Source organism: Echiichthys vipera, assembly GCF_963691815.1.
Source record: "Echiichthys vipera genome assembly, chromosome: 7".
Taxonomy (NCBI): domain Eukaryota; kingdom Metazoa; phylum Chordata; class Actinopteri; order Perciformes; family Trachinidae; genus Echiichthys; species Echiichthys vipera.
The window spans coordinates 17,152,079-17,165,791 of record NC_139832.1 but is presented as its reverse complement, the minus strand read 5'-3'; the positions used below and the strand labels follow the sequence as shown (position 1 = coordinate 17,165,791).

The following is a 13,713-nucleotide window of genomic DNA, read 5'->3' as shown; positions in this document are numbered from 1 at the left end:
TCAAAGATCGAGCCTTATAATAATCTGTATTTTGAATGTTATGTACTATGTGATGGTATATTATAAACCCATTTGGGTGGGGCACTTTGTGTGCAGGACACAAATAACAAAATAAAAATTTAATTAAATGAAAAAAAAATGTAAGTCTGTGGTTAAGTATCTGCACCATATGACATCCAGACAGTAACCTTTTCTGAATGGGTTTAATTGAGGTCAAATGCACCTTGAGTTGACCCGCATCGTGCGTGCATCTGCTGTATGAAAAAGGTGTTACTGTTTGTGCGTGAAGATCCTCCCTGGCAAAACAAATGGAGCAGACGGCATCACCACGTGTACCAAGGACTACATGTGGCTATCTGTACCCTCCTAAGGGAAAGAGTTAAAATAAAGATTTAATAGGGCAGGACCTACAGTGCAGGAGGATGCTACTGTTATTCTAAATTGATGAAAATAGGTTAGGTTAGAAAAAATAAATAAAACAATTCTGTATTTGTTTTGCAGAATCTACGAGCGGGTTGTAGAAGCCCCTTACATGGACATACCTGAGGATGCTTCCTTCTGGCTTGGACAGAGAAATGGCGCTCATGGCTTTTTCAAGGTTAGCGCTGATGTAAAAACTCTCAAAGTATGAATGTTGATGCCTGTCCTCATCTGTGATAAATTATTCAGAATGGCAAAAAAAAAGTAAAGCATATCTGCTGTTTCCCCCTCACTCAATCTTGGTTCATACTGTATCTCCTCCCTCTTTGTTTGGCTTGTTTGGTTTTATTTATTGTAGCTGTTAGGTTTAATTGTATGCATTTCTCAAGGCTTACAATTTTAATTTGAGTGCTGTTCTGCCTACCATAAAAATTGACATTTTTTTGTCATTGTTTTTTCCCTTTCCCTTAGTCTGCAGCTAAGCCCAGTGTAATTATCTCAGCAAGCCCCACAATGCTGGTTTGGGAGAAATCATTAAATAGCCTCTGAACTATACTCATTAAGCTTAGGCTATAGTATGGTTTATCAGGCAGGGAGACATACACTGCATCTCCCTTCCCTGGAATGCACAATTTCCCACGTCGTGAGACATGTTGGAGCTTCATGTCAGCTTACTAGCAACAATAACCATATATACTATAATCATTCTGTTGGGGACTGGCTCTGTATTTGATGGTGTGGGGATGTTTGCGATGTGTGTACCTGTGTGTGTGTGTGTGTAAGTGTGTGTGTGTGTGTGTGTGTGCGTGCGCGTGCGTGTGCGTGTGCGTGTGCGTGTGCGCGTGTGTGTGTGTGTGTGTGTGTGTGTGCGTGCGTGCGTGTGCGTGTGCGTGTTTGTTAATGCTTTACACATTGTGTCTTAGCTTTCTCTGTGTTAATTGGTAGATGAAAGAAGCCCTGGAGGTTACCCACTAATCTTGTCACGTAGTAGCATCTCTCCGTGCCACTCTCTGAAGCCTTGATTAGTTGCTAGGAAGGCATGCCTCCTTTTATAACACATTGCTTCATTAGTACACGTGCATTCACACACACACACACACACACACACACACACACACACACACACACACACACACACACACACACACACACACACACACACACACACACACACACACACACACACACACACACACACACAAAAACACTGGGTGTCAGCTGAAGACGAGAAAATCACATCCCTAACAGTAATAGTAAAGACTTTAATCAGGATGAGTGTAACTCCACCTCTGCTTCACAGCTCAATAAACATATTCTTTACAGCCCACACACATCATAAAAGAGATCAATCTATTTTCTGTTATTTGTCCGTTGATACAATTGTGGAATTTCATCAGCGGTGGTTCATTTGTAGTGGATTTATATGCTGATGTAGGAACTTCTTCTACATCCTAACTTGAACGGCTGGACACAATTTACTTCTAATTCAGGCAATCCCAAATGCATGAAACAGGTTTTGAAACATGCAAATCAGATTTGACAGCAGAGTTCTTTCTAGAGTTGTTTTTTTAAGTCTGGCAGGATACAATATATCTTCAAGAAAATGCACATTTCCACAACAGAAGGGAGTCAGCTATCACAGTGCCACTTGTTTTTCTCAAATTTCATATTTCCAGTACAGATGGGAAAGCCATAGATGTCTCACCTGTTACTAACCTGACTTGTTAGATGATTTGTTACACAGAACCATCCGAGAAGGCGTCATTAGAAACTGAAGGGCAGGCACTTTCAAAACATACTGTACCTGGCAGGTTTTTGGATTAACCATCTATCAATCGAACTCTCAAAGTCATTAAGGAGAAAAGAGAGCGAGTGTGTCGTCACCCTGCACTCCCCCCTCGACTGCCAGTAGCTCCTCATAGGAAGCTGATTGGCCAGGTCATTTTCAATCTGAACACAAAAGCATTACTTGGAGCCTAAAAAGATGGATTTTTGTGTGACATGAATCTGCGCTTCTCGTGTGAACTTGAGTTATCGCGAGAATTCAGCTGCTGTGCAATGTAAAAGTGTCACAGACACAGAGGAATCACTTTTGAGAGTTCAAAATGTCATCGCTTTTTTTAATTTCCAGAAGGTGCAAAGCAAAGTATAGCAATTGGTTCTTTTGATAGTGGTGCATTACAAAAGTCTGCTTAAAGAAATTATTTATTTATTTTTAATTTCTAATCCTGTATCTCTACTTTCAGATATCGCTTGTTATATTGCAAAAAATGTCCACAAATAGTTTTTTTTCAGTAAAACATGAAAGTATTTTTGCTAATTCATCCTAAACTTATTTATCCAATCAAATGTTATCTGATGAAACAGTTAAACCCGCCAATCATATAAATCCGGACTTGACCATTAGCTGGTGGATTGAAGCATATAACTCAAGGGTTGGTTTTTCAATGGCAGTTGGCATAAACTTTGATTACAAAAACCTATACAATGGTCTAATGTATTAATTTGATAAGTGACAGCTCCCTATCTCTGTTCAGTTTTGTACCACACAATAACCGCTGAGTCGCACCCACTTTTACGTGATCGAATCTGAAAGATTTGATTTAATCGGTTGTAAATATGTCACATGACTGAAGATAAAGATTCTTTAACGGCTGTTTCACTGTGACTTCCAGTACATACTAAAGCAATAATTGCGCAGTTTTAATCACAGTACAAATTAAGTTTACTGTAGATGATGCATGATGGAAACTGTGTACAGGGCTTCAGGTAAATACTTTTATTGTTTTCGTTACAAGTTTGACAGACACAACTCTGATCTGCTTCCATTTCAGCATGTTGCTGTGAACAATCAGCAAATCATTTCTGCAGGATTTTAAATTTATAGCCGGTAAATTGAAGTGGCAAGACAATTTAAAAAACAATTTCTCCTAGTTGCAGCGCTCTACTTCTGTAAGGGAAATAAATGCACTCAAGGAATGGAATGGGCCAGGTTACCATGGCAACGGAGCATCTGTGTGTGTGTGTGTGTGTGTGTGTGTGTGTGTGTGTGTGTGTGTGTGTGTGTGTGTGTGTGTGTGTGTGTGTGTGTGTGTGTGTGTGTGTGTGTGTGTGTGTGTGTGTGTGTGTGTGTGTGTGTGTGTGTACGTGTGTACGTGTGTACGTGTGTGTATGTGTGCACATTTATGTGTTTTGGTCATAGGTTGAAAGGCTATCACTTGGGTGTTATGAATCAAATTGAATCTATATCTCCTGTTTATATTCATCAGAAGAGATTGGAGGAAAAAATAAAAATCCCATCTCCCATCTCATTGGGTCACTTAACTTCCCGTTGGTGTCCGGTTATGAGATGATTCATTCGAACAAGAACCTAGGACACATTATCTCACAACTAACATCTCTGTCTCTCGCTCCCAAGATTGAAAAATAAATTTGCACTCACTCTGAGATTAACTGCTGTTTGACTGTGTAGTTTTATGATTGCAGTACTTACCAAGGCTCACAAAAACAAGGTTGTTGGTTTTGTGTTTGCATGTCCTCTGTACACTTTGGTTCTATGTTATGTCATGATGAAAGTACCACAAGCACACTTAGACAACACTGTACCTTGGCCCTTATCCACGTACGACACATTAACATGCTTCATCTCATTGTTTTTGCCTGTCTGCCTTCTGTAAGGTGTTGTTCTCCTCGATTGACATGTTTGCTGTGTGTCTGCGTTTGCAGGGAGTGATGCAGGACGTGGAGATCCTGGTGATGCCACAGGGTTACATCTCACAGTGTCCAGATCTTAACAGAAGTGAGTGTGGTCTTAGACTCAACAGATTAAAGAAGCATTTCAATGAGTGTTTAATTTAATTAAAATTACCTCTGGTACTTATTTTGGAAGGCACTGGATTGCACTGTTTTTTTTTCAAATGTAATTTGGTGACAGACTATATACTCACTTGAGTAAAACTGCTTGAAAACAACTTAGCAAGTGAGAAACAATTTTATTTCGTTAAAACTTTGAGGAATTGTCTAATGTGTTTTGTTTTATGTGACTTATGTGACACAATGCAACTTAATGCAACTTCTTTGAATTCCTATAGCAAAAGTTAGGGGCAAACTGCTTCTCCCCACAAACATCTCATGGTGTAAAATAATTTTCACTCAGATATGTATTATATATATATATGTGTATTATTTTTATATATATATATACAGTATACATACATATGTCCCCACACATCCAAAAGTTGCCAAAGGCTACAGCTTACCGTAGTTAATTAGGTCCTCTTGCAGTCCTCAGAATATGTTTCCAGTAACAGAAAATAAGGAGAGAAATTGTGAGCTGTTACTCATATCCCTTAAAGTAAGTTAGTTAAAAATAGTAAAAAAAAAAAAGAAAATACTATTTAATAATGTTTATTTAAAATATTTAACGACATAATGTTTGTGCTATAGAACTATTTCTATAAGTTGATTTTTGTATTACTGATTTTAAAATACTATTTTTTATCTAAGTTAAGACATAATTTTCTATCTGTAACTGCAACTGTCTTGGTTTGCATCATGAATGATCAGAATGGCAAGTAATTGTATTATGTGTACGAAATGACAGTATGTTATCTTGTCTCTTATATCTCAGCATGCCCAACCTGCAATGATTTCCATGGACTTGTTCAGAAAATCATGGAACTGCAGGATATCCTTGCCAAAACATCCAGCAAGGTAATGCAATGTGATGTAATGTGTCCCAATTTGACATTTATTCCTCAACTGTAGTATTATCTTATAAAAGAAACACCATTTTCAATGAACTGTTATTGCAAGAAAGGCTCTCTGCTACAGTGACAATGGCAAATTGTGCTATAGCATTACATATCCACTTGTCAATGTGCTGCTGTCATTAACATTCATTGCAACAGGCAGTCAGGGATATCTTAACATTAGATGTTGGCTATTGTTGAAGTCTTTTCTGTTCTGATGCAGAGACCGTGTGTGTAAATGGGGTTAATGGTGCCTAATGACTTACTTTTGTTATGCCATTGGTTTGCTTTTGAAGCTGTTCTTTCTACTTGTGAATATAGACACAATAAGACTGGCTCTCATCTTTTCTCCTTCTTGCCTTTTGTGTTTTTTTGGGGGGTGGCGTGAGCAGCTGTCCAGGGCGGAGGAGAAGATGAATGGGCTGGATGGCTGCTATTGTGAGAGAACCTGCAGCGTCAAGGGGGTCGTCTACAGGGAGGACGAGGGCTGGACAGATGGCTGCAGGAACTGCACATGCACGGTGGGGTTTCACTGTGTGCGAGTGTCGATATGTGTGCACACTGGGCACATGGGTGTGTATGTTATAGAAATAAAGAGCAGGGGAGGGCATTCAATTTTAATTGTGTGTGTGTGTGTGTTTGTGTGCATGTACATACTGATTCTGGAATTATGTGCTTGTCATACTGTATGTGATTGTAAGGCCATTGCATGCATACATGTTAACAGGCATGTGATTGTGTCATAACATAAATAGATATTCTTTTGTCTTATGTGTCTGAATGTGTGGGTGATTTTGCGTGTATGTTTGTGCCTGAGAGAAAGGGAGAAAATACATTTTTCATAATGTCTACAACGCTTTGTGTTGTTTTATGTTTTTGTGCAGTTGTCAGTTATGTGTGCGTGTCTGTGTGTATGTTAGTGTACATTTACACGTTTGTTGCTTGGCTGTTGTTTCGCTCTCCTGTTCATCAAGTGTGTGAAGGTTGGGGTTTGTGTGGGTGTGTTTTGGTAAGGCGGAGGAGCAGAGTGCAGGGGCCCCATTGTCGATATCTTGTATTCTCATTATTTCCTTGCATTAGAGGTGGGTTGCCCCAGTTACCCGAGAAAAGATACTGTATTGAAAACCTCCACAGTACTCAGGATTAGACACATCAACAACAGTGCTTAGTAATGCTCAATTTTCTCAAGGGTCTACTTTGCACTACACAAAGTGTGAATAATTGCCAAAAAGAGAATTAGAAGCGATTGGAGATCTGGGGCTTGTACCATATCAGCAAACAGATTTCACCCCCTGCCAGTCTACTCAGCTTTGGAATATGAAACTCATTCGCTGCTTCTCATTCGAACTCCTTCAACCAGCCAATGTGCACCATCACCCAACATGCAAAAAAAAAAAAAAAAAGGAAATCCCATATATCTCAGAGCACCGCACCTAATTGCTCTTGACAGATGATAATTATCATCAGGGATTTGTTCTGCCCACTCATCCAATGAAATCGCTTAATTCGCCAGGAATGGTGTGTTGCAATTAAGGTATTAGATGGGATATGTGCCTTACCTTATGTGTGGCAATTAGTGATGACCTTTAGAATTCAAAGGTCATGCATTAAGATGTTATCAATTATGTGGATCAGGTTCATAGATGTTGCTGTCACAGAGCGTTCATCCATGGTAGCCATGTTAATTACAGGCACAACTGGAGAAAAGGAAGTAGCATTAAAGGGATACTTTGGATTTTTTGAAGTGGGGTTGTATGACACAGCAGTGCACTGCATAGCTTCTGTGTCGGTGCTCCTGCCTCCTTCTCCAAACTGCAGAGCCATCTGCTGATACAGTTACTAACTACCTCATACAACTCCACTTCAAAAAATCCCTTTTAAATATATAAGACACAGGGGTTCTACTGTTTTAAAGAGTAAACATTCTGCCAGAATCATCCTTCCAGCATATTTACAAAATGCAACAGAATGTAATAAAAATAATAAAATTAGGGGGTCTGATCACAGCAGCATTTATTATGCTGAAATGTAAATGCTGCAAAGAAAGAAAAAAGTTATGTTTGGCATTTTTGTTAAAAACCTTTACTGTGTCCATGAGATGGACAACATGTTTTGGTTAGTACTGTACATATTCTTGTCACATTTCTATGATTTTAAGGGATCCTTGTCAATATAAGAAAATAAAATAAAAGAACATATTTATGGGGGGCATTTGGGCTTTTTATTAGATAGTGATAGAGACAGACAGGAAAGGCAAGGGAGAGGGAGGGAATGTTAGCAACAAAGGGCCCTGGGCTGGATTTGAAACTGGGCAGCTTGGTAAGAACTCAGACTTAGCGGCATGTGCTCTACCCACTGAGCTACCAGAGCAATCCTGTCAGAAATATTTATGTCTGTGAAAGAGAATATATGCGGAAGTATCCTGAGATTTCTTTTCTTAATATTGATGTAATATCTGTCAATATCAGCCTGAAAAGTCAGTTTCCATTGGCCTAGTCGATCTTTGACAGGTAGTTGTGTTTCTCTCTCTTCACCAGAATGGCACGGTGCAATGTGAGGCCATCTCCTGCCCTCCCCCTCAGTGCCCGGCGGGCACAGCACCTGCCTACGTAAAGGGTGCCTGCTGCAAGGAGTGTCAGCGTGAGTGGAGTACCCTTAACCTTGTCACCCTCCTACACTCATACAATCATGGACACAATTGAGCACGAACACACATACACAACAGCAAAACAACCTCCACCACCACCACCAACAGATTTAGAGCACACATCACGCCTCCACAAGGGCTGCCTGACAATTGACCAGGGCTCTGCTGTGTTGCTAAGCTACCTTCTAACATGCCTCTCGAGATGAGTCCCTCCTTTTGCATATACATGGACCAATCAATTATTCACGAGCTGGCTTCAAAACACAGATGGCCAACAGTCACACAGACATGAGCCAATAAATCTGGGATCGCTGCGTGTGATGTAAAGTAGTTCTTATTTATGGCAAACATGTTGAGGCTCTGAGAAAAGTGAATATAATGGAATAAATATATATAATATAATGGATGTTAAATCCCTGAAATGATGCACTGGCGATAGTGTCTTCTTAAATATAAATTTTTTGTAAACTTTTGAGCACTGATATGTTCTTGCTGTATAAATAATTCTGTTTCATCACATATCTACATAGATGGTCTGGTTTTTTTTCTTCCACAAGGCTCTGAGTTCAGCAATGAACTCTTATTAGCCTCCTCACCGCAGCACTCTGCATCTCATATTCTCTCAATTCCCCTCTCAATAAAAATGGATTTCAGAGAATATTAGCTTTTCCCCCCCCATCATTCTTCTGGCATTAACCCAAATGAAACTTAAAGAACTGTGATGTATTTGCTTTTTAAAAGACAGAAAGAGCTGCCCGCCATAGTATAGAACAAAGGAATTCATTAGCTCAAGACAGTATTAATGAGTGTTTCACCTGTGACTAGAAGGTTAAAGACCATGTGGATGATACTTTACATATGCAGAATATTTCTTTGTAGATCTCACTCCACATCTTGTGCAAGCTGACTTTATTTGAGAACTTTCTCACCACACACTCCCACACACTGCTGCTGTTGCTCTCCTGCTTCCCTTGCAAAGCAAATCATAGACAAGATTTAAGTCTTTATCAGCAAGAAACCATTAGTCGTGGATTCTAATCAGCTTGCGTCTGCATTAATTTCACTGACCCCATGGGCAACATAGGGGTTTTAAAGTATGACTGAATATGCTGCTGTGTTACACAAATTTAACACATAGCTGGTAATCCCCTTAAACTCAACACCCCTGTGCTCACTTATCTCAACGAGGTACACAAACACACAGCTAATTACGCATGCTCACACTTTTGAGAAAAGGGTGCCGCAAGTTTCCTCACTACAAAGACATGATTTGCTCTTCAAATTAAAGCCTTATCTGGCAGCAAAAGACCTTGCAGGGAGGAGTTCTGAGTCTGTTTTTTTTTGACGGTCTGTCAAATAGAACGTCAAATGGCTGTTTCAGAAGTCCTTCGCTTTCATGATACAGCGCTTTGTGATAGGGCCTGACCTGTGGTGTCAATCATTCCTCTTCCTCATATCAGTCTGAATCTGTCTGACCCCAACTGCTCATCAAACATAGATGTTCTGCCCATCCCACCCCACAGTGAAATGTAACAATTTTCTCCTCAGTGTCACAGTGAGTGTTCATTATTTCATCACTTCCTCAGTTGCTTCATTGGGTTTGATATGCTTGATATTTGGTCGACTCAAAAAAAGCTGTAAATAACCAGGACAGATTGTCATCATACATAAGACCCCTAGTGTTTCACCAGTACTTAAATATGAATGTAGTTGCGGGGTGGTGTGATACAAATGTGTGCAATTTATAGGATGAGAAGTTGCTTGTTAAATCGCTTGAGAAAATAGTATTTCATAGATAAATTAGGTAATAAATTAAGTAATTTGCTTTTTGTGTAAATTAATAGATTTATAAAGACCTCACGTTGGTATCTGGAAACATGAGGTATTTTGTCATCATATTTTACATTTATTATTTGAAGACCAAAATGGATTCATATTTTCCCAGCATTTTCTTTCCAGATATATTTATAATGTTTTGAATGAAAATTGATGAACAGATTGAACACACGTCATACATGTATATAAATTCTTACGGCCGAGCTAGACTGCACGCGTGCAGTACATGTGAGTCGCTGAACCTGAACCTGTTACTTTTCAATTCGCCGTCCATGTTAACAGGATGGAGCAGCCCCCACATACATCATAACAGCACTTTCATAATGTCGTTTTATATGTAAAATATGTCACAGACATGAACAAAATACAGATGTCTACTTAACTTCTTAAAGTCTAAATGACTGATTTGTTATGAAATAAAATGAATCATTCTATTATTTCTGGCCATTATCAGAGGCAAAACTCAATGTAGAAAGGCAGGCAGCACTGTAACAGCAGTTTCAGAGAGGAAGCCGCCACGTAACAGCAGTGTGCTTTTTTGACATGCAGTCAGTCACAAACATCTATGGTGGAGTTATATTGTGTATTGCATTAAAACAAAAAATATTAATGTGTTTTCAAGGCAGCAATGTGCTTTTATATTTATGTTTATTTTTATGTGTTTTTGTATATGCTGATGATGTTTCTGCGTCTACTCCCAGCCGTCTGCTTGTTTGGTGGAAGAGAGCTGGTGGAGGGGGATCAGAAGGCTGTGCGCGACTCCTCCGGCAGGTGCCTGCTTTTTGAATGCAGGGTAAGTCATGTCAACTAACACACACAAACACACACACACACACACACACACACACACACACACACACACACACACACACACACACACACACACACACACACACACACACACACACACACACACACACACACACACACACACACACACATACGCACGCACCCTTTTTCTGTTGGAGAATCCAGCGCTCAAACACAAGCATGCACAGAAATTCACCTGCACACACCCGCACACACACACACACACACACACACACACACACACACACACACACACACACACACACACACACACACACACACACACACACACACACACACACACACTCGAACACCTAGGCAGATGAACACACACTTTCACATACTCATTCAATATATTTTTCTAAAACCTCTGCAGGAAGAGGCATCACAATGCACATGTAACCAAGCATAACACTAATCATTTCCATGTAGCGTTGCGTGACAGCTCACAAAATACTAATTTTACAGCTACCTTGGCAAAATCTGACTTCAATGAGCCAGCATGCAAGATTGTCCACTTCAGCCAAATTTAGTTGATCTGGTTTGTCAGCGTTTTCTTTGTGATGTAAAGAAACTGCCCAAATCTAAATCCAAGGCAAGAGCAATGCACCTGTCAATCATAGGACACCACAGCCGTTCTTCAGTACCAATCATCAGATACCACAGTGGTCCCCAATGATATTGAATTACCAATTATTCAGAGTTGTTTGCTTTTGTCTGCCCGACGCACCAGATGGGTGGGATGCTCACTTCTGGGAGTAATTCATTTGATGACATTATGCCAGGCAGGCCCAATCAATCACAGAAAAGTGATCTGAAGTTTTTAATCACCAAACTCTATCGTATCAACCAGCCCCTGCATGAATTCTCCAAAGCTCCATTTGAATCTGCAGTTTCAGACAGCTGTCGGGCTTACTTGCACACACCTGGCCCATCTGTAGTCCCAGTTAACTGACTGGCAGTCCCAAGCAGATCAAAGAAATGGGGATGGGGAGTGCTGTCAGTCAGGCCACTGCTGTAGACTCCTGCAGGCTTCCCCTGACAGCTGTTTGTCATGCCTCTGATCTTCTGTCTGCCGGCTGGCTGTGGGGGGCAAGTTTTGGGTAGAGTGGGGGGCAAGAATGAGATGTCACTGCTTGTTTGGAAAGTTGTTTGGGGACTTTTAGGGGAAGTTTGTTCCAGAGCATACTCTTTGTATCGTATGTACACGTCAAGGTTATGACACTTCATGGACCTAGACTAGTTTATCCTTAAGGAAAATATTTGTGCACTACAAATAGATACAAAGAGCCAATGTCTTCGTCCAAGTGTATCTAGAGTTAATGACTCTAAATTAGCATCAGTCAGAGGGACACGGATGAGATCATTAAAGAGACCTGCCAAAGGCATACTGGGAAAAGGAAGCCCCTAATCAGGTTTTGCACTCTGACTAAACACACATGCAGGGATAATCCACAAGATTGATTCACTGTTTGTATAATAAAGATGCATCATGAATCATGATGTAAATCATTGAGGCAAAATGGTGGAGCGAAGAAGACAGCCTTTTATCCCTTTCCAGAAGTAGTTTTTTTGGGGAAAAACTGCTATTGACCAATGACTAATTGGTTTGTAATGAACACACAGGGGGCAGAGAGAGTGAAAGAGGAAACACGATAGATGAATAATTACCTTCATAATTACATCCAGAACCTTATCAAATGAAAGGGGGCAGAGTGCACCTAAGAAGTAACCCATGAGGATTGTTTCTCTGCCCATCACAGGACAGGACCATGCATCGAGTGGTCCCCAGTGAGCCTTGTCCCGAACTCAACTGTGCAGAGTCGGAGCAGATTACTTTGAACGACAGATGCTGCAAAGTCTGCAGAGGTATGGAGGAATTATTGTCCTATACTACATTACTACTGTAACTTATAACATTCATTTCTGTGGTGAAACATGATTGTTTTGTGTTGTTCTTATTTTCTTTTTACAGTTTTTTTTCTGTTGAGTCAATATCTGTAGAGTGCCTGTAAAGAAGCAGCTCAATCTAAAATACCAATAATACAAAGATTAGCAGGAAATGGGCTAAATCTTGTTATTTTACTTTTAGAGCAAATCAAATTTATCTCCAGTATAGTTTATGAAGTCAGATGTGACAATCAGAGGACAATATATTAAATTAGTGTCATTTTTTCCCTAATATACATTGGAAAGAAGCCACAGAATGGAATTGCTTTCTCAGTCAGAAAATAGGTTGTGATACTATGACAAAACCTTTCCACTGGCCACGTATGCCTCCATCACTCCTCTCCTTTTGTCTTCGCTCCTCTGGTTCTCAACCTTTATTTCTCCCTGCCTCCTGCAGGTCATGACTTCTGCTCAGAGGGCCATGGCTGTGTGGAGCACTCCGACTGTGTGAACCTGGAGGCAGGAGACTGCTGTGTTTGTAAGGATGGCTTCCGCCCACTGCGAGACGATAATGCCTATTGTGAAGGTACAGCATGGCACCAAATAACAGACCATGACTTTTTGCTGACGTGTATTTGGCCTTCGAGAGTGGATATGTGGTTGTGTTTTTTGTGATTGTGCCTGGGCTGAATGAAATGGGTCATGGGAGGAAACTGTTCTTTGCTTTTGGGAGGACATAGTATTTTTATTTCAGTGAATTTACTGTTGTCATGGTGCTCTGACTGCTTGGTTTCAGTCCAGTTGGATTCAGTTTTGTAAAATGAGTATAAGGATAGCACACATTATCTTCAGCATGACAGGAGCAGGCATACCTTTCAGAAGAAATAGTTTTCTGCTTTTTTTCTGAAACAATCTAAAAGCAAAATCTACAGACTTTCATCAGGCCAGAGGTACATAATCCAGCACAACACAATTTTGGTTATATTTTGTTGTTGTTAAGTTTTTATTTTAATTCACATGTCATAATACTCTCTACTGACCTGACACCTAAAAGAATTCCCTCAAAATCTTTACTGTCACTTTAGTGCCATGTTGTATTTGGGCTGCTTTTGTTTGTTTGATTGAATTTAAACGGGAAAAAATGCAAATGCATACACAGTAACTTGCAAAATAATGTTGACATTCTCTAAATACCAATGGAAACACTTTGTTGAATTTATGCTTTTATCGCATAATCCTTTTGTGATGAGATACTGTAATCCCCTCATTATTTTTTGTTCACAACACGCAATAACTGCTTTTCTGATTGTTTTTGAGAGACTTTGTAAATACTCCATTTGGTTTAGGCAAGGGAGGAGG

The 13,713-nt window shown here is 40.0% G+C and overlaps 1 protein-coding gene across 1 annotated transcript in view; it reads left to right on the top strand.

Moving 5' to 3' along the window:
• The window catches only part of nell2a (neural EGFL like 2a), a 79,081-nt gene that overhangs the window by 12,102 nt on the left and 53,266 nt on the right, over positions 1-13,713 (top strand). The window contains exons 5-12 of the mRNA XM_083916122.1: positions 502-598; positions 4,147-4,219; positions 5,051-5,133; positions 5,564-5,692; positions 7,709-7,811; positions 10,356-10,447; positions 12,228-12,333; positions 12,812-12,940. Coding sequence (XP_083772248.1) covers positions 502-598; positions 4,147-4,219; positions 5,051-5,133; positions 5,564-5,692; positions 7,709-7,811; positions 10,356-10,447; positions 12,228-12,333; positions 12,812-12,940 — 812 coding nt within the window. The remainder of the gene's footprint in view (positions 1-501; positions 599-4,146; positions 4,220-5,050; positions 5,134-5,563; positions 5,693-7,708; positions 7,812-10,355; positions 10,448-12,227; positions 12,334-12,811; positions 12,941-13,713) is intronic.